Below are 20,784 nucleotides of genomic sequence, written 5' to 3'. Positions count from 1 at the left end.
TCTTCCTGGGGGCTCTGGTGGGCTGGGAGAGGGCTTGGTAGCATCCCACCCTGGTTCCAGGGTGCTGCACCTGTGTTTGGGACTCCCAGCCAACACCAGGCTCAGAACCTGCTTCTCTGCGTAGGGTGTTCACAGAAAATGCTGTCAGAGGGAGTTGACTGAACAGTGGCCTTGTCGCAGAAGAGTCTGACTTTCACCTCTGCTATAACTCCACTGGGGATCAAGAAACATGGTTTGCTTAAGGAAACCATTTTGCAGTTTCCAAATATGTGTTTTTCCAGCTCCCAAATCTCGAATTTATGAATGGATGGACTCCAAAGGGTATATATTTTTCCCCTTCCATTGGAAACGATGTCACCAGTGGTGCCGAGGAATGCAAATTTGTGCCCACGTCTGCCTAGCCCAGGAGGGAACCAAATTCCTGGACCCTTGCCATGAACACTGTCAGACCACTACCCTTGCAAACCTGATGATTAAATCGGGAAGGCAGTACAATTGAATAGGAGCCGTTTTCATTTATATTGAATGAAGGGGCTTGAGGACAAGCTCATGTAATTGAAAGAAGAAAGATGGCATTTCCAAAGGGAGCTTGGGATTTCAGAGAGAATTTTAGAAGCAGAGGGCACCTGTTGTTTATTGTGCTGATTTCTATTTCTATTGTACGGTTTTCTTCTGGGAAGGGAGATGGGGTCCTGGATGAATCCCAAGCTTTTAGAGTCAGGTAAACTTCAATTTAGATGAGATCTGTTGGCAAGCTTCTGAACACATCATCAGTTCCTCATCTCTGAAATGGGTGAAATATTTTTCAAGATCATTGTGAATATTGTCCGAAAATATATTTGAAGATGCTTTGAGGATGGTTGGAGCTCAGTAAGTGTGAGCCACGTCCTCACCTCCATTAGTGATATAACCACTATGGATCACAGGCATTGTTACATTGATGTGCCCTGCACACATCGTTTCTTGGGTGGGGAGGGGAATGGTGAGGCATTTGAATATGTAGCAGGGAGGGATTTTCTTGAGATGGCCAAAGATATCAAAAAAATAGGAAGGCAGTTCACAGAAGTTTGTTTCTCAAATAATGTTCCTCCATGCACATGTTAATTTTCTGTGACATTTTTTAATTTGTAAAAAATTGTTTTAATTTAAATATTTTTCAATTGATATTTTGAAATCAATCTAAAATTAACATAAACATCTGCTGGGATACCTGCATGTGCACTTATAATAATACTGACCCTGGATTGGTACTGGTGAGTCATTGCTTTGGCACCAAATGGCACTTTTTCAATTGAGGAAAGCTGATGAAGGAAGGACAGAAGGGGCTGGCTGTGTAGCAGATGCATCCAGGTGGTCCCACAGTGTTTCCAACATACAGAAGGGGCTGGAGATTTGAGCCCCAACACATAAGGCTGAGGAGCAACAGCCTCAGGAGAACCTGGGCTAGCCTGAACAGACCGTATGGCACTTCCTCGGGGAGGAGGTAATTTAGGTTCTGAGAAATAGGATTGCTTTAGTTTCCTGACTGCTAAAGCAAGTACCATGCAATGGGTTGGCTTAACCACAGGAGTTTATTGGCTCACGATTTCACAGGCTAGAAGGCTTGCTTCCTCCCGGGTCACTATCTTCTTTGGGTTTCACCCTGGCCTTCATTCACATGCCAGTGCACTTGGTTATGTCTTGTCTTTTCTCCTCTGGGTTCCATTGACTTTCGGCTGCTTCCCATGGCTTCCTCTCTGTGTCCAGTTTCTCTGGTGATAGGGACTTCAGCTGTTTTGGATGAACGCCCGTCTTCATTCAGTTTGGGCACAACTTAACTAATACCATCTTCAAAGGACCAGTTTACAAATGGACCAGGGGTTGGGACCTGAACATTCCTTTTGTGGGGGACATGACTTAATCCCCCATAAGCATCAACTATCGTATTAAACTAATTTAAACTTTAATTGTATTGGTGTTGAACTTAAATTAAAAAGTACCTTGTCTGTTTTGCCTTCGTGATTATTTTGGCACTGCTAGCCCTGAGAGCGCAAACCCTATCTGATGTTCACGTGCTTGGAATTGTTTTCCTTTGCCTCCTCTGTGTCTGGATAACTCTTGCTCTCCTCCCCTAGGTCTCCACTTACTTCTTCCTCAGCCTCCCTTCACCACCTTGCCTAGGTCAGAACTTACCTTATGTGTTTTTAATGCCCTCTGAGACAATTTCCCCAGCTGATTTTTAAGCTTTTTGTGAGATGTTTTGGTTAATTTCTTCCCTACAGGACTGGATGCTTCATGAGGTCAGGGTTGTCTTTTTATTAATTCTCATTGCTGTATCCTGTATGCCTACCAGGTGCCTGGCACTTAGGACTCAGTAAATATTTGTGACTTTAAATAATATTGGAATTTAAAACAATATAAGCCTATACTTACAGAGCCCTGACAGTTTCTTTTCTATAAAAGTGGCCCCCCATCACTCAGGTCTGAGAAACACTGTGGAAGAAGGATTGTCTGAGGTGGAGTAACAGAGCTCTGAGGTGACAGAAGGGAAAAGCTGGACTCGGGGAAGCATAGGAGGTGGGAATTCATGGGGTCCCCTGTCCGTGCTGAGTATCAGAGGGAAGGACTGCCCCTGGTCAGCTTCCGAGGGATGCAGAGTGAGCAGGAAGCAGCCGGTCACTCATTTACATGTCGCTCCCAGGCAGGCATTGGTAATGAAGTGCCACCCTTTCTGGGTTTGCTTTCTCCTGACAGATTGCTATAAGGAATGCATTCATATATTTTATGGCATTTGGAGAGACTCATGCTCGAGCACAAGGTGAGTGGGAAGTTGTAGCTTGTGTATTTCAGTGAACCCACACTTGCTCCTAGAGGATAGCTGAGCCACTTATTCCTACAGCACAACAATAAGTACTGGGCATTACTTATTAGATTTCACCATAATTATCACTTTGTTTTAATAGCCTTTTATAGGTTACAAAGAACATGAACAAGCATTTTATTGCTGTATCTGTAACACAAAGTCCTTACAGCAACCTTGTGACATGAATGTGGAATAAATATTCCCATTTTGCAGTTGAACACACTGAGGCTTAGAGGAATTGATTTGAACTTGGGACTCAAGACTTCGAGGTCCTGTAGCTTCTACCATGTCATGTGACTATCTAATGCAAGGGGCTTTCCACTGTGCTCCGGGGCTCAGGTCTTAGAGACCTGGGATTCAGTGTCTCCCTTCCACTGTGGGTCAGCTAGGATACTGGCTTGAAATGAAGTTGCACAGAAGCAAATTAATTATATTTTCAGCAACTTAAAAAGTGACAAATTCTACTTGGCTCTACCACAGCAGAGTAGTTCATGGAGCTCACACTCTAGCTCTACGTTCCAGAAATTGAGAGCATGCACATTCTTTCTCTTTCTGGCTTGAGGGTCTACTTATAACTTTTCTGAGCCTCTATTTCTGCGTGGATAAAATGGGAATAATAATGTTTAATCCATTAGGATGGAATGAGTTTCGTCTCAAAAACTAGCACAGCACTCACAATCCTGTTGTCATTCCTATACCTCCAAAGTTCTTACCTGCCCTTTTATTTAAAAAAAAAAAAAAGTCTCTACTAAAAGCCTCACAAATGGATGTGCTTTGGTAGCGTCCCTGGCTCAGGTGACACTGCCTTTATGCTTGGCAGGCATCTTAGGAGCTGCGGGGGAGCTAGGGCTTTGGAGAACAAGAAGGTAGGTTGCTTTGAGTACTTGGGAGTCCTAGGGTTGCACCTGTCATTGTCCCTTTGAGACAAAGGTTTACCTGTGGAGAGTGTGTGTGTGCCATTTAGGACAGAGATTTGCAGAAGGGGGAGGTCCCCCCTCCCTGGGCAGGCTGATTAAAGGCTGGGTTACCTGGCCTCCCACAGTGTCAGTGGAGAGTGAAAATCTGGCAGCTCTGCGGGGCGGTGGCATCTGGCCTTCCAGGGCCTCCCCAATCTGGTCTTGCCTGGTCTCCTGCTGACTCCCTGCATAGTTGTGACGTTCCAGCCAAACTCACAGTCACTGGGACGTGGCACATGCCTCCTGCGTTAGGCCCTTTGCTTGAGCTGGCACTGCGTGTGGGCCTCAGAGGAGCTGGTGAGCAGGCTGCTTCTCCCGGCCTGACTCCTGATGATAGCTGCATCTGAAAAGCACACTCTTTAATGACATCAGAGGAGAGGGGTTTGACACACAGGGCAGTGTTCTTTGCAAATATAAAATTCCTTTAAAGTAATACACCCTCAGCAGCCTGGAGAGATAACTCAGTAATAATTAGTAAAGGGAGGAAACCAGTGAGGCCAATTAGCTGTGTGCGGTTCCTGCTGGCAGAACTGACATATTCTAGTCAAGGTGTTCATTTTCTCCATTGATTCAAGTACTTGCTAAGGACAGCTGTGTGCAAGGCACCGTTCTAAGTAAACCAAGCTGTTAAAGGCCCTGTCCTCATGAAGTGTGTATTCTGGTTGAGAAGATAGACCAACAAAATTAATAAAATATCTTGCATCTCATAGGGTGATAAGTTCCATGGGAAAGAAGGACATGCAGGTAAAAGAAAGGTGTGGAGGTCGGATTGGGGGTGGTAGGGTTTGCAGATTTGGGGAGGATATCTGGGGAGAGAAATGAGGCAGAGGTAAAGTAAGTGCAAAGGCCCTGAGGCCTTGGTGTCTGACTAATTGAGCATCCACAAGGAGGTCATCTGACCTTTGAGGAGAGTAGTGGGGAATGAGGTCAGAGAGGAATGGAAGTTGGATTTCTGAGAACTTCAGGGACAAAGAACCACCAGAGGAGTAGTGTGCTGTCATTCAGGTTTGACAGGGTCCCTTGAGCTACAACTGCTGTGTTGAGGATTGCTCAGAGCAAGCAGAGAGGGAAGCAGGCGAGCATGTCAGGGAGCAGCTTGCTGCAATGGAGACAGCAGATGAGGGTGGCAGGGGTAGGAGGTGCTGAGACATGGTTTCTGTTGCTTAAGTTCTCTACGATTCTGGGTGATTTACTTAATTTCATTGAACTTTGATTTCCTTATCTCTATGGAGGGATGATAAGCCCTATTTCACAGGGCCAATGCAAGGGGGAGAACAAGCAACAGCCTGGCTCCAGACTAGCACTTCTCTCACCTGAGCCAGCTTTGGATATTTAAGTGCTGCCCCGTCCATCTTTTTTTTTTTTTCTTTTTTTTTTTTACATGGTCAGGTACCGGGAACTGAACTCGGGTCCTCTGCAATGGCAGGCAAGCATTCTTGCCTGCTGAGCCACCGTGGCCTGCCCGCCCCTTCCATCTTAACATAAAGAAAACAGCAACTTCCACTGCACAGGTTCCTCCAGTGTCGGCGACTTAGCAGATCTTTAAGAAATGTTCTTATCCAGTCTTCTTGTGCTGTTGATTCAGAATCTGGTCTCCCGAGTGACTAGTTTTCCCATTGTCCACATAACTCATCCAGCAGTGTGTCGTGTCTCATGGCCCCTGTGGATTTGTAGAGAGGCGGGCATGATTTGTGGTCCGATGTGAGGAAAATTGGATTATGGAGCGATAAATTTTAAGAGAATGCTCGATCAGTCTATTGAAATCCCCATAATTTGGTGCTCTTGGAGTTCAAGGCAATCATAGCAAAGAATGATGGAAGAAAATTAAAGTTTCAGCTCAGCTGTGTAAGTGGGGGTTATGCACCTGTTGTTGCATGAGCAAATCTCACAGGTTTACCAGAAATGCTGTAGCGAGGTAATTAACTGTGTTTTATTGCTTTGTGGAATTTATGAAACTTATTTGCAGTATTCCTTATTTATAGTCATTAGTTATTCTATATGACAAAGGGCAGCGTTGCTGTTTTACTGATGAAAAAGAGCGGTAGCTTTTCTTGCTGAATTTCATCTTGAGGAGTTTTCCTCAGCTTAACAGTGTCTGCCTGCTACGGAATACCCTCCTCGCCAGAATTTCCACTTACCAGTCCCTTTATGAATGCTGAGGGGACGAGTGGTAGCTGTGTAGCATGATCTGGATTGGCTTTAAACACAGGCATTTCATTTTGCTAGGTTGCCCAACTTTTCCATTAAGCACAAGGACGGGACGTATAGAAGGACAGGGGCTGACAGTTTTGCTGGTGTGGAGAGGGTGCTGGTACACACTTCCTCCATATCATTTGTGCTTCCAGGTTGCATTGCTGCTCCCGAGAGCTTCTGGTGTGTCAGCTTCATGTAAGGAAGGCCAGCACCCTATGCCAATGTTTGCGTGTTCATCCTCTGTAGACGAACACCCCGCTTTTGGTCACTTATTTCATCACCTGCTTCTTTACCCCATTGTCATGATACACTGCAACTTTTTCTCCTAACTGGAAGACTTTACTTAGGTGAAATACACTTTGTAGGTGGGTCTTTTTCAAAATCAACCAGGGGTCTATAGATTCTGGGAGAAGGAGCTGCTAATTCCACAAAACTTTTTAACTTTTTAAGGTTTATATTTTACTGTTAAACTCGATAAAGTCTCCAAATGTCATGATTCTTTGCCCCGATAATTTGAAAAGTGAATATATTTTCGTAGTGCTTTTTAGCCCAGCCCCAATCCCTCATAAAGGAGGTGGTTTATTCCCTGTTTATGACCCATATGTGAGAAACTCAACTGTAATCCTGATTTTTTTCACTTTCTATTTCTCTAAAGCTTCTCTAGGTGGTGAGGCTTAGACCCGCCTTCCCACACAGAGGCTCGTCTTTCCTGCAGATTTTCTATGTGCTCATTAGGAGAGTGGGAGGTGCCCTCACCTGGTGACTTTGTGTTGTCCCCTAGGGGACTGGGGCCCACTGCAGGCTCTGCACAGTTTGCGCGTTAAGCCGGACAGTAAGCCGTGCAGCAGGTCTTGTGCACAGAGCTCTTTTCCTGGCCCCAGAGGGGGCAGTTCTAACTGCTCTTGGAAGCCTGGTACATCATAAGGCATGTGGAAGGTTAGACTCTCCATCTGGGAGCCTGTTGGGGAATGTCATCGTGTTTTGGCCTCTGAGGTGTCTTTACCAAAAGTAAAAAAAAAAAAAAACTACTTGCAAAGGAGAAGGGGTGACTTTGGAGGGATAACACTTTTTCTTTGCAATCTGAAGGCTAAAACGTCCTTTTGCACGTAAAGTAAATCTTTCCCTTTTTCTTCTATTTCTCTGCTTCTGGGTTTCCTGCCTACAAAATGGTACATATCAAGGCCAGCTGTGAGGAGGACAATATAGTTACATCAATGTCTATGTCTTAAGTAAGATGCAGAGAGAACTAAAACGTCCATGTGAAAAGTTTTTTTCCCAGATTTCCACCATCTAGCTGATGGTTCAGATGAAATGTCTTAACCCTTTGTGGTTGAGATATTTAATAAACCTTTCCCAGAGGAAAGACAAGGTTCACGAGGCAGTGGTGCTTCACTGACTTGACCAGAAGGTGGCCGATGAATGAATCTATGAGGGTGGGCAGGCCTCAGGAAAAGGACCCAGTGTGACCTCTGGGTTCAGCAAGGAGGGGACTAGACATGACTTATGCAATTTCAAGGGATGGGTCTAAATTTTAGCTCTGTCCCTCTAACACTGTGGCCCTGGGCAAGTGTGCAGCATATTTCTCAACTGAGCCTCTGTTTCTGTAGCTGAGAGCTGCTGTAATAAAAGCAGTCCCACAGGACTGTTTGGATGCCCAAATCACATCATAGTTTGCGCCATAGGAATTATGGATGGCCAAGATTTTGATCAAATTCATTCTTCCATATTATTTAGATCCATATATTCTAAGCAATATGGTAGTTATACAAGGTCCAGAAGGCTGTGGGATTCTCTGTCTTTTGCTTCAGCCTAAAGCTGTTTTTTCTTGACCATCCAGAAATCTTTGTAGTAACAAGAGCATGTTAGCGTGGGTGGACACAATTTGGAGTGCTTGATTAACCCAGCAATTAATAAAAACGGAGAGGTGACAATTAGTGTTACCAAGCTGCAGTTGAAAGCAATACATTTGGCCTCTCTCCATGCAAACAGATTGGTGGAGAAGCCACCTATGGGGAAGAACATCAGAATTCAGAAGAGGGAAGCTGGTTGGGAAAAGGTTCTCAGAACAAAGAAACAGGACAGCAAGAGGGTTGATTGACTATTTCATTCATTCAAACGATAACAGTTACTGAGTGATTACTGGGTGCCTGTTACCGTGCCAGGAATTGAAGATGCATATTTCATTAGGACAGTCTCTTCTATGAAAAGGCACTGTAGAAACACTAGAAATATAAACAACAGAGTCTAGCATATTATAGTAAGTACAGTGCTTCACATTTATGGGTGCACCAAAGATGAATGGTGTTGGTTTTGCGAAAGGGAAGGAGCAATTATGTCTGTATAGTAAAAGCAAGGGTTTGAGCTGGATGGGTTGGTGGCAAAGGGCCCTTTAGCATAGGGAACTGCAGGAGCAAAGGCAGGGAGGCATACATTGAAGGGTGGATTTGTGGTCATTCAGCAGGGTTTGTAGATGTAGAGTGGGTTTGAATTTCAGTTCTGCTGCTCACTAGCTGGGTGACCTTGGGCAAATCACTGGTGAGCCTTCCTGTGAGTTGGTCTCCTTATCTGTAAAGTGGGAATAAAGAATCCACATCTCAATCAGACATTTAGAGGATCTAGTGTTAATACATGCAAAGGATTCTTGGGACATGATGATCCCTTCTGCAGCTATTAGAACACCAAGTTCTTTGAACAGACCTTGTATAAGAAGGAACTAAGACTGGAAATACCACCTTTGGCTACATACTAAAAGTTCTGAATATCATGTATCTGGAATTTACTGCTGCAAACATTTACCCACACCCTGTTCAAGTTGTGTTTGTCCTTGAGGTACCAAACAATTTTGCTTTATAAGTAAGCCACCCTTTCTTTGGTGATTGACTGGTCGTTGCCCTATCGAACAGCACAGGTCTTGTGGGAACCAAAGCCAGAAATGAATTTCTTCCTCCCTCCCTTCCTTCTTCCTTCTCCCTCCACCCTCTCCCCCTCCTCCCTCCCTCCCTCCACTGCCACCACCACCTCCTCCTCTTCCTCCTTCTTCTAATTATTCTAAACCTTCTCTACTCCACCCACGCACACACCCCTTTCTTTCTCTTTCAGTCTTTCTCTTTTTGCCCCTCCTGAGAGGGAAGGGAAGATAAATAACCAGCAGAGGACACAGTGAATGCTTTGTGTTACTGGAGTTTTGAGGAAAATGAAGGCTGAGATGGGTTTCATGGAAGGACCTAGGGAGAGGGCAACCCGTGAGAAAGTCACAGAAATCATGAAAATAGTTGCGGCTAATGTTTATTGAGCATTTACTACATGGCAGGTACTGTTCTAAGCATTTTATTAGATTGTCTCATTTAACTGTCATAGAACCTAAGAGGCCTAGTCATTTCCCATCTTGAAGATGGGAAAACTGAAGCAGAGTGAGGTTAAGAAGTCACACAGCTAAGGCTTAAACCCAGATAATCTGTCTCCAGAGTCTATTGTGCTAGTTGCCTCAAAAAATCTTGGTGAAGGCTTTGGGTTTCCATTTTTCTTGGACTCAGCAGTTTACGCCAGAAGGCTAGGGGCAAGAAGCCCTGATGTCCATCTGACCGGGCCTGAACCTTGCAGCATTGCTAATATTAAATTATATGGCAGACACCCTGCCCTGGGCACCACTCTTCGACACAGTAGGGCCTCAGTGAACTCATCCCTTGCTTCTCTTTAGGCACACAGAATGAGCCTTTTTTAAAGAAGGGCCTCCCTTTGTTTTGTTCACACCTAGCTCCAAGGCTAGAACTTAGTAGATGAGTGGTCCCAGGACATGGTAGTAGCTGAGTAGATCTGGGATGGTCACTGTGACTGGGAAGCCTGCAGGTCCGACTGTGCCTTTCGGCTGTGAAAGGCAAGTCAGAGTTGAGTTTCCAGACTGTGGCATTTTATTACTGGGACCAAAGTTTTCCTGCAGCACAGGAAGCCAGAATGGTAGTAGATTTGGGGTTTTAGGGATGGCAAAAACTTTTTATAGCTATGAAGGGAAATTAGCTTCACTCCTGCTGATTGCACCAGGGTTTGTCCATTCTTTAGGGTTGGCTTTAGGACAGCTGGGCTTTATTTTGTATTGGGTCAAAGGTAATGAACTAGCTATTTGGGTCAACAGCCTTGGTGGTTTTACATTTTAAGAGATAAAGAGGAAACTTAAGGGGGCATTTTTGCATTTTGGTTTGGTTTTGTTTTGGCTCTGTGGGGCCCCAGGGCATTCTCTATACAGTTTTACCAGGTGGTGACCTAATGCCAAGCATCCCGTGCGAGGGATCCCATGTGGAAAGATGGCACATGTGCTCGATGCGGAGTTCTCACTCTGAGCTGAGAACTGTCGCAAACGCCGACTTTTTGATTTGTTTTTCTAGCAAATTTTTTTTTTTTTTTTTGCATGGGCTGGCACCAGGAATCGAACCTGGGTCTCCGGCATGGCAGGCGAGAACTCTGCCTGCTGAGCCATCATGGCCCACCCTAGTAAAATTTTAAATTGAAGTATAACATTATAGAAGCAGCACAGTACAGAAAGCATGAGTGCATAGCTTGGTGTATTTTCACTAAGGGAACACATCTGCATAACCAGTTCCCAGATTTAAAAAAAGAAGACATTATCCCAGAGAATCCCCCACCCTCACCCCAGACCCCAGTTACCACCTTCTCACCAACCCCCCACTCCCCACCCAGGGTAACCACTACTCTGACTTCTGACTTCATAGATGACCTTTGTTTTTGCATGGGCAGGCTCAGGAATTGAACCCAGGTACCCAGCATGGCAGGTGAGAACTCTGCCGCTAAGCTACCGTTGCCTGCCCTCTAGATGACTTTTGTGTGTCCACACTCTTGAATATGTACTAATGGTTAGAGTTGTTGGGACTAGTGAGGGGATCTGGCTCGTTCCAGGGTGTTGGTAGAGTTGGAGTTCCAACCTGGCTCCTGCCTCTGTTGCACAGATGAGAGACCGAGGCTCACTGAGGTCACACAACTCACCCTGGGTCTCAGGACCAGGGAGTAGCCAGTGACTCAAACCCAGAGCCTGGAAGCCTCCAAAACCTGTGTCCTTGGCCAGTCCCTGTATTTTGTTCTGTGATATCTTGCAGAAACTCCTGAGATGGGGATGTTTGGGTTGAGTTAGCTGAGCTGAGCAGTAGCTTCGGAGTAGCCGTTGAGGGGCTGCAGAGGGGCCCAGCCACTCCATGGCATATCCCAGGGTGGCCAATCCCTGGAGAATGGAAGTCTGTGCCTCACTTACCAGAGTGACTTGTTCGCAGGAGAGGTACAAGGGGGATTTACAGTGCAGAATGGACCCATTTCTCATTGCCCGGCTCGTCCCGTCTCCTCTTGCTGACAAGGGCTCTAAGGCACTGGCGAGGGAAGCTTTCAATTAAACAGAGTAAAACAGTTCATTCTCAGCAAAGTGAAAGTGTTCCGTGCTGCCAGGTGCCAGCTCCATTCAGTGGTTGCCTGCTCCAGGGGCAAGCTGCGGCTGCCTTTCCACACCTGTCAGTGCTCAGGGGATGGTACGGGAGACGCAGGTTGGGGAGGGCAGCCTCTGCTCAGCCCAGAGTCCCCTTGGAGAGGTTGGAGGTGGGAGTTTGTATTTCAGGCTGCGGAGCTTTGCTTTCTCTGTGGCACACCCCTCTGCCTCCAGTGTTCCCCAATCAAGAGGAACAGGTGGTGGCTGTCATTCTGCAATTGGCCCCTGCTGCGGAGAGATTTGCCAACAGCCCTGGAATGGAGATACCCCCCTACCCCTGCCCTGGGTGTTTGGCCCAGAGGCTGCCCCTTGGCCCACAAAGCTGCAGGCAGACAGTTACCCCAGCCGGACTGTCACCGATACAGTGGCCGTGGGGAGTGGGCAGAAATAGAAGCTATTACACTAGGCTCCTGGCCCCAAGGACTGAAATTTAATTCAGACAGGCAAAATTAAATCACGCCTCTGGAGGCAATGGTTGTTATAAAAATGAAGCCCATATTATTTATTTTAATAATCCTAGCTAATGAGCTGCTGAGGAGTTTACTCTTTGCTGGCCACTGGGCTGTAGACATTGTAGACATGAATGATGCTGCAGGCTCTGGAGCCAGACTACCTGGCTCTGAATCCTGCATCCTCTGCTTAGCTGTGTGACCAGGGGAAAGTTAGTTGACTTCTCTGTTCACCTGTAAAATGGGGATCACAACAGTCCCTACCTCCTGGCCTTGTTGTGTTAATGAATTAACCCATGCACAGCATTTAGGCTACTGTCTGGCTCCTTCCTGGGTATAACGATGATGAGGAAGCTGTGCATGAAATCTGTATTAGTGCTTTTAGCAATCTGGCACTCCAGGTAGTCTATTATCCCTATTTACAGATTAAGGAACTGGAAGTATAGATGGTATATTCCTCATAGTCAATAAATAGCCAAGGTGGAATTTGAACCCAGACTGCCTGATTCAAGGCTTTTTAGTGAATGCTGAGTAGAACACTTAGCAACTTGCCCAGGGTTTATCACCTAAGGATTACATTTTTTTCAAAAAAGAGCTGCACCCGTGCCCTCTCCCCGCCAAGCCAAAGGGTTCAAATAAATAAATTATTAACACCCAGGACCAATGCTATTTGTTTTTGTGATGTATTTAAAACAATAAACATGGCTAACATTTGTTAAGTGAATTATACTATTTCCATCTTTATGTTTACATTTCTTCATTGTTTGGGTTGTATCTTCAGACCTTTATGAGAAAGTTTTGAGGCTGGGTAAAATCAGAGGCCCGTCTCTTTTTGCCACGGTGGACGTGCCTCTGAAGGGCTAGTGCTGTGGTATGCGAACATGGTCTCTGCCGAGTCTTAGGAAACAGAAAGGCTGCTTTCTTGTCTCTCGAGCTTCCTTAACAGGAGGCGGTGCCTGTTGGGCCCGCTGGCCCGGTACCTATGACCTTCAGCCTCTGTCACGGCTCATTGTCTCTGGGCCTCTGTGTGGGCAGTGACCGAACACCCACTCGGACCAGACCAGCAAGGAGAGATGAAGTTTCGGGTTTGACAAAGGTGGGTCAGCAAAGCAGGACCATTTTGCTGCTTTGTACCATTTTCTCATCTAAGTTTCCTGAGCAGAGGCATGAAAATAAAGGACCAGAGGAGAGGAATAAAGAAGCAGGGGGAAAGGGGCTTAAGAAAAAAAAAAAAGTGGGTGGTGAAGGGAGAAGAAATGGCAGGGTCAGGAGCAGGGAGGGATGGAGCAGATGTGGAGGAGGAAGAGGGGTGAAATGTGGTGACATGTGCTTGGATTTTTGTGACCTGAGATGGGAAAGGCAGGACCCAAGTAGGAGGCAGCTCCTAAGCCTGGTAGGGGAGAAGTAGGAGGGGGGAGGCTTGCAGGCAGCAAGCAGTGGGAGGGTAAAGAATGGCACGTCGGTAGAAGAAGGGATCACACAATTCTTAGTGCTGGGATGGAGTGTAAAGGCCACCTGATGGAGTGATATTAGCCACACAGCTGGTCAGTGGCTCCTGGTCCAGTGCTCAGTCCTCTAGGCCACACTCTTCCTGGAGTGAACAGGCCAGGCCAGAGGGAGACTGAGGGCTCAGTGATTTCGCTAGAGGGTCTTTGCTTGGGACCCACAGCTCCAGGCAAGCTGTGTGTTGCCCTCCTGTATCAGAGTTCCCAGGGAAGGTCCACATGAGGGCCCTTCAGTGGTTCAGCAGGGAGCGGGGAGGGCTCCATTTTCCACTGTTCAGAACAGACTACACAAATAAACTCCACGGTGTGTATCATTAGTCCAGGGACAGGGCGAGCTAATTGAGGCATGCCTCCGCCATGCACTGCTCATGCCAGAGGGGTTAAAAAAAGAAATACTCATGCCTGATCCAAGGGCTTTTGTGGGCAGTGCAGAAATAATAAACACAAACACAAAGTCAAACCATTTCAGGAGCAAGGCAGCGTGCTCTGAGGCAGCCAGATTTCCCCAGCTCTAGGGGGAAAATCATAGCTGGGAGAGGCAGCCAATTCCACCCCTTCCTCGGAGGCCTGCATGTTGCCGGCGGCGGTCGGGCAGAGGTGAGTGGGACATGCTTTCTGTGGAAAGGATCCCAGTTCAGTGCACAAGACTGCTTGCTTGTTTTTCCGGCTTGGTCAGTTCCACAGCTCTTTACCGTGGCCCAGTATTCATTTTATCTCCCAACTCCATTCCTGCTCACTCGCTCTGCCGGGAGCTCCCAACTCCGGGTGTGTGCCAGGGGCTGGGCCTCGGGCACCCCATACTTGACACCTCTTCCTGGACTCCTCTGGTTTCATAGATGTGGAAACTGAGCTTCAGGGGCATTGAGGACTTGCCCAGAGCTTGTACAAGCTTGTGGTGGAGATGACGATGGTGGGGATGATGGTGATGGTGAAGGAGGAGGAGAGCTGCTGTTTCTTTTCCTGGCACAGAATTACATTCTTTGATGGTGAAGAACCGTCTCAGTAATAATAATGGTTAACATTTATTGGGTGTCTACTTGGTGCCATGCAAAGTTTTATGGGCTTTTGTTGGATCTGGGAAAAAACCTGCAAGGCAGACATGACTGCATCCCTTATAGTGTCAGCAAGGGAGGCAGGGCCAGGTCGGGACTGCAGGGCCAGGTCGGGACTGTAGGGCCTAAGTCACGCCTGCGGGGCTCTCATGCTGGCTGAGAAGGGACCCTGTGGCTGGGCAAGTGGCTGGCTGAGGCCTTGGTGGCAAGATGCGCCTCTACTCTTGAGCTGCCTTCTTTGGCTCACAGGCCCCACACCCCAACCTCCCACCAACTGGGTCCCTGATCCCTTTTCTCAGCACTGTTTTCTTCTCACTTGTTAGTATAGAAATAGACTTGACTTCTTGGTGTTGGGTTGGTTTAGCCAAATCCTCACTGATATACTTTACTAGATACTTATTGACTTCAATCATTGGCCCATTAACTCCATTTCCTTCATTATGGGTTAGAAATCAAGTGGAATATTGCTGAATGTTCTATAGGTCACCAGTGTGGTTCATGCAGTGAAAAATTCTAGTAATTCAGGACAAAGTTGCAGAAAGTAAGGAAAGAAGAATGGAGTATGTGTGTGTGTGAGAGAGAGAGAAAGAAAGAGAGAGAGTGAGTGAAAGAGAGAGAGAGAGAGACAGGTAGGGGTTGGATAACCTTCAAATGAGAAGTTTGGAATTGAAAATACTGTTCAGATATCACCTGAGAAGCCATTTCCTATTTACCTTGGCAGAGTTAGGCACCTCTCCTCTGTTATCCCACTAGTACGTAAAAGCTTTGTAAGAGAGCTTTATTTCACTCTGCCTGTTTAGTACTTCAAGATATCTCAGTTACTCTTTTTCTGATTTCTCCTGCCCATTATGGATCTGGATTGCTCGTTGCTGCTAAAATGAATATAAATATACCTTAATTTGAAATAATGTATTATATAAAGGCCACTGTCCATTTAATTAATTCATTGTATCATCAAATAAGCAATTTAAAGTACCTACTAAATGCAAAGCATTTTATTTGGCGGGAGGAAAACAAAGTTGAAAAAGAAGCCAAGGATATAGGCTTTGAAATCAAACAACAGACTGCCTGAGTTCACTTCAGGTCCCATATTCTCTTCTGCCTTAGGTGATTTTAGTGGATAAGAGCACAGTAGCTTAGGAGTGCTCTCTGCCTCAGTTTCCTTTTCTTTATAATGGAGATAACCTCATGGGTTTGCTGTGCAGATTAAAATATGTAAAGCATTCAGCACAGGCGCATATTGGGATTTGTGGTTGGTACCATTTGCTGCTAACAAAACTTCAGTGCCCTCACATGCACACCCGAAGTGCAAGAATACCTGAGTCTTTATACAGTTGTGGTGAGGCTGAAATAAGAAAATCCACGTGACGTGTTCAGCATCATGTCAGTGGTATGCGGTAAACCTTAGCTGCACCTGATGCTTTGCATTCCAGCCATCACTATCCTGTCCCCTATCTGGGTGGCCTTGGGTTGTTCTCCAAATATCTTTGAACCTCACTTTCCCATTTGTGAATGCTGCGGGCTGTCTTAGAGGGCAAGTGAGTTATGTAATCTTCCTGATCTGCCTGGTGTCATCTGTGAAATTGGGAGAACGTAGAACCACCTCCCAGAAGGGACCCCCTTTCCAGGAAAAAGTGAGGGCAAGTGTGTACAGTGGCCCAGGCACCTGGTATGCCTCCCGTCTTTGTCTTCCCTCTGTTTTTTTCCTGGTGCTCTATGTCTCAGAGAGACCAAAGAGCTCCCATAGTCCCCTGCCAGTGCCACCATGCACAGCAGAGGGATTTCCTCTTTTCCTTCCACAAGGCTGGGAAGGTTCTGTCAGAGGCACCTCCAGACATGAGCAGGCTTGGGTTTTTCAGACCCCCAGTTGCTTTGCAATTAGAACAGACAAGTATATTTGACTTGGGAGCTGAACAGATTTGCCGCAGAGCAGTCTAGATGTCTATGGAAACAGTCCTAATTTTAGCCTTGCCACACTTAGTGCCAACCCAGAGGGTGCTGTACTGGGTCAGGGTCCTGGGAATGGAGAAAGTGAGCAGGCTTGGAAGTGTCGAAACAAGTACCAAGAAACTACCCAAATCAAGCAAATGGGAGGACATTGCCAGAATCTAAGTGGATACAAAGGTGTTTACTATGAGGAAAAATGGGCTTGAGGAGAGGGGGCTGGAGAGATGAGCATTTATCCAAAGCAACCAAGGACTATTTCTTCCCTCCATCCCTCACCCTGCTCTACCTGTCAAGGTCCTGCTCATGTTCAGAGCCCCAGTTCAATACCTTTCTTCTGTGTTCCCACCTTTGGAATTAGCAGCTCCTGTCCTGAATTCCCATCAACCTTTATAATTCTGTGGAGATACTTATTGCAGCCTGCTTCATTTGAGGTTAACGTGTATACCTTGTGGTCCCTCTATTTGCTTTTGAGCCCCTTCATGGCCAACCATATTTATCATCTTGTTTGTATGTGAGCCTGCCTTGGGGTAGGCATAAGGAGTAAGGAAAATGCGTAAGGAGTGGAATTTGATCAAAGCAGGGGCTCTGCCACCACTCAAAGGGCCATTAAAGGAATGAGTATAATAAAGTGTATGGAAGCACTTTGATAAGAAGAATCTACTAGGGAAGGAGTTTGTCTCTGAAGAGTGTTACCTTTAAGGGCAAGCCAGAGAGGTCTGCAGGCCATTGGAGGCCTTGATGTTGTGGAGGTTGAGTGCGATTGGGTCCGAGGATGGATGTAGGGAGCCCCAGTCACCCCATTTCCTCCATGTCCCCCCAGCCAGACCAGCTCCTAGCAAGAATGATTGTAGACTAATGAACACAGAAAGAATTTTAGGCATCTTCCAATCTTATGTGTTTGGAAATGTGATAGTCAAGATATCTTTACATTAATATTGGATTCTTTTTTTGCTTAAGTTAAGCAAGTAACAGTAATTAGCTCTTGCAGATGCCATAGATTGCAGGGTGGTATTCATCAGCACCCAAGGACATTTGGAGACCTGTAATAAGTGAGTGTCCTATTATAACCATTTGGAAGCAAGACTTATGCAGATGGAATAGGTTGCAGTATGAATTCTTATAATGATTTTCCATTTGTCTTGCTGCATTCTTTTCAGTAAGATTTTGAAAAGCAACATGGTTATGGTAAAATGGCATGGTGGTGTGCAAGAGAATGAAGGGTGGGCAGCACTGACCAGGTTTTTTCCGCTCCTCTGAATGAGGTGGAGCACTGCAGGTAGACCAGGTGGCCCTGATAGATACTCATAGCTCCTGGGATTTGAGTCATCTCTCTTCCTTTTGACTACCTATCCTGCCGTACTAGAACGTTATCTGGTCTCTACTGAATGCCTTAGTCTTTATTTAAGTCATTGCATTGAATCCCATTGACAGTGTTGTGAAACAGATGCTATTTTCCCTGTCTAAACCAAAGAAGGGAGATTTGAGATTGAGGAAGATGAATTAACTTGCTGAGGTCTGCCCTGCTGGTAAGAACCAGATCCAGTGATTCAACATAGTCGCACCCCACATCTAGCTGTGCCAGGGAGATCAACCAAAATAAGCTTCTAGATTTTGGAAATAGAGACATACACAGAGGTGCGGTGTTCCTTGCCTCCTGGGACAGCCTGGCCCAGTGGAGGAATAGAACCAGTGCCAGAATGTATGTTGCTAACGCCAGGAGGTGAGTCTGAGAGTTGGGTGGGAATTTTCTGGGCAGTGGAATGCCCTGCTCTTGGGTTACTCTGTCCTGGACCAATGAAAGGCAGTTTGGTCTCTCAGCTGCCCCATGCATGATATGGGTGCAGGCACCCCCCACTGCAGGGAAGTGTGAGCAGCTCCAGCTGACAGGGTGAGTCAGAGCCAAGCCAAGAATAGAAGCCAGAGGGCATGTGTGTGAAGGCCCTTTCTATCACAGTCGTTTGGGTTTTAAGATTCCTGTTAAAGATGATTAAGTTTTTATGCATAACACTGTTTGCAGACCGCTTTACAATCATTTATTAGTGTCGCCTGGCAACAGCTCCTTGAGTTAGCCACATCCACCAGAGGGTGATTTACTCTGGATCAAGTTTACTACTTGTACATTATCAAGCCTTCGTACCCCACTCTTCCTTCATTCATTCATTCATCTATTCATTCATTCATAAGGGGACTATTTTATTAGGTACTGCCTATAGGTAGCTTCATATTCGGCATTCCCTTTTTCATTGCTGTAGTTATTTAATATGTAGTAACAATTGAAGTATTGGTGTTCTTATTTGCTTTAACAATAATAGCACCTGTTTACTGAGACTGTAATCTCTATGAGTTAGGAACTCTGTTTATTTCTATGTCTCGTTTTTACAAGAATGCCTAGGTGCTCCACAAACATTTGCTGGGAAAAAAAGTCAATGAACTGAAAGTTTTGTGTTTGGCAAAAGAAAAGGTTTTTACATAAAACCTTTCTAATCCTTTATTTTCTAATAAAAATCATGCAATGTGATATGTATGTATCCTACCGCCCAGAAAACCCTCCACTTAACTCTCAGACTCACCTCCTGGTCTTAGCAACATGCATTCTAGCACCAGTTTTAGGGTATCAGCTGATGGTTGTTTTCTATTACCGTAAACATCATTGTAAGCACTTGGTTAACATAAGATCTTCAACAAGAGTGAATAATATAGTTACTGTTATCTACATTTTCTAGATGAGGAAGTGAGACACAAAGAGGTTAAATAACTTGTCCATGGTTAAACAGTCACTTCATCTCCAAGCCATTTCTCTTTACCTCTATACCAATGTTGTCTAGTAAAACTTTCTGAGTGATGGAACAGCCTATATCTGCACTGTCCGTTAGCCACTGGTCCCTTATAGTTATTACTTGGGGCTAATGCAATGGAGGAACTGCATTTTAAATTTTGCTTATTTATTAATTCAAATTTAAATAGCCTCATGTGGCCAGCCACAGCCATTTTGGACAGCACAGCCCCATTCCATGCTATTTCTAAATAATATTAACAGTTAACATTGAATGCTTACTATGTGCTGAGCATTTCTCAAATGCTTTATGTGTAGTTGATTAAAATTAATCTTCAGTACCACAGATGAATTAACAAAGGCCAAAGCTTAAATATCTCCTCTTACCCCCTAGGTTCTATGCAAGATAGTCCTGTAGCTAGTTTCCATCCCAGATAGAGCTCTGCCTGACCTCTGAGCTATAAACTCCCTGTTTTTCTCCCTATTTTCCATGTATATGGGTAAGGGTTCTCCGTGAAAAGCAAGATCTCATTGTTCTAGTGTTTGTTAGCTCCAGATACAATACTACCCACTACACTTCTTGGTCAGGGGTCAACTGTATGCAGGCTGTGAACTCACTGTTCTCACCAAGTATCTCATTTAGGTTGAAAACGTTTATTTACTTGAGTGGAGGTGTGTCAGTGCCACTTAAAAAAAAAAAGATGCCCATATCCTTTATCAAGATGCTCTGTCACAAAAGCAAAACAAACCACACCGTCTTCAGGATTTAGTGGTGCTAAAATTTTAAGGCCAACCTGTGAAGGAGAGCAAGTTCAGCTGAAATGATCTGCAGCCTATGTTGGATGGAACAAATGGTTGCAGCCCATGGGCATGGTCACACTTTTAGGCCATCTGTAGGTTATACTGCTCCCAGTTGTACCTCCCCTTCTTGAAAGGGATAAGAAATTGTGGGTTCTATGTCAGGTTTGGGGTTACAGTAGAGGGGCACAGGGAAAGTTATCTAGCACAGAAATACAGAGGCTACTGCAGTAGAGGTCAGTAGTATGTTGTATTTAGAATTCATCCTCATGTGTTCAGCACGCTGGGTGGAATGGGGCTGTGGGTCCCTGACTGTGCTTAGTTCGGGAACTGTGAACCTGGCTGTTGGGTCAGGCATGCAGGCTAGGAGAAGAACTGGGTTAAAAGTGACAGGGAGGCTGAAAGGATGAGACCACATCAGGAAAACAATCCAAGCACAGGCAATGATGGTGAAACCAGGGGCTTCAAGCCAGGAGTGCATTGGCTTCTGAGAATAGATTTGGAGGAAATATGGCCAAAAGCCTCTGGGAATAGCCTTGCTATGAGGGCTTTGATTGACCAATTATATCCATGTTCTTCCTGCTGCTGTCTCAAGGCAGTCATGTGGCTTCCCAAACCAACCATATCCATCTGTTCATCCATCCTCCCTTTCCCCCCTCCTTCCCTCCCTTCCTTCCATTCATCCACCCATCTACCGATCCACCAGCATTTGAGTCTCTTCTCAATGCCAGGTACTGGGGGTAGTCTGGTGAACAAGGCTTCATCCCTACTCTAAAGGAGTTCGCAG

The 20,784-nt window shown here is 45.7% G+C and overlaps 1 protein-coding gene across 5 annotated transcripts in view; it reads left to right on the top strand.

Annotated features, from left to right (window-relative positions):
* Nucleotides 1-20,784, top strand: part of LARGE1 (LARGE xylosyl- and glucuronyltransferase 1) — a 617,012-nt gene that overhangs the window by 32,585 nt on the left and 563,643 nt on the right. Inside the window, exon 1 of one of the 5 annotated variants that reach the window (XM_077168654.1) lies at nucleotides 3,688-3,708. The exons of 2 other annotated variants lie outside the window; for them this stretch is intronic. Coding sequence is in view for 1 of the 3 variants with exons in the window: in XM_077168647.1 (XP_077024762.1) it covers nucleotides 13,999-14,024 (26 nt within the window). In the remaining 2 variants the exon portion in view is untranslated. Of the gene's footprint in view, nucleotides 1-3,687; nucleotides 3,709-10,678; nucleotides 13,019-13,402; nucleotides 14,025-20,784 lie in introns of those variants that run through there. 2 more of the 5 variants (XM_077168651.1, XM_077168647.1) reach the window with 2 other exon arrangements.

This window comes from Tamandua tetradactyla, chromosome 7, assembly GCF_023851605.1.
Source record: "Tamandua tetradactyla isolate mTamTet1 chromosome 7, mTamTet1.pri, whole genome shotgun sequence".
Taxonomy (NCBI): Eukaryota; Metazoa; Chordata; class Mammalia; order Pilosa; family Myrmecophagidae; genus Tamandua; species Tamandua tetradactyla.
The sequence above is the reverse complement of the archived record's forward strand: the minus strand, read 5'-3'. Positions and strand labels throughout refer to the sequence as shown.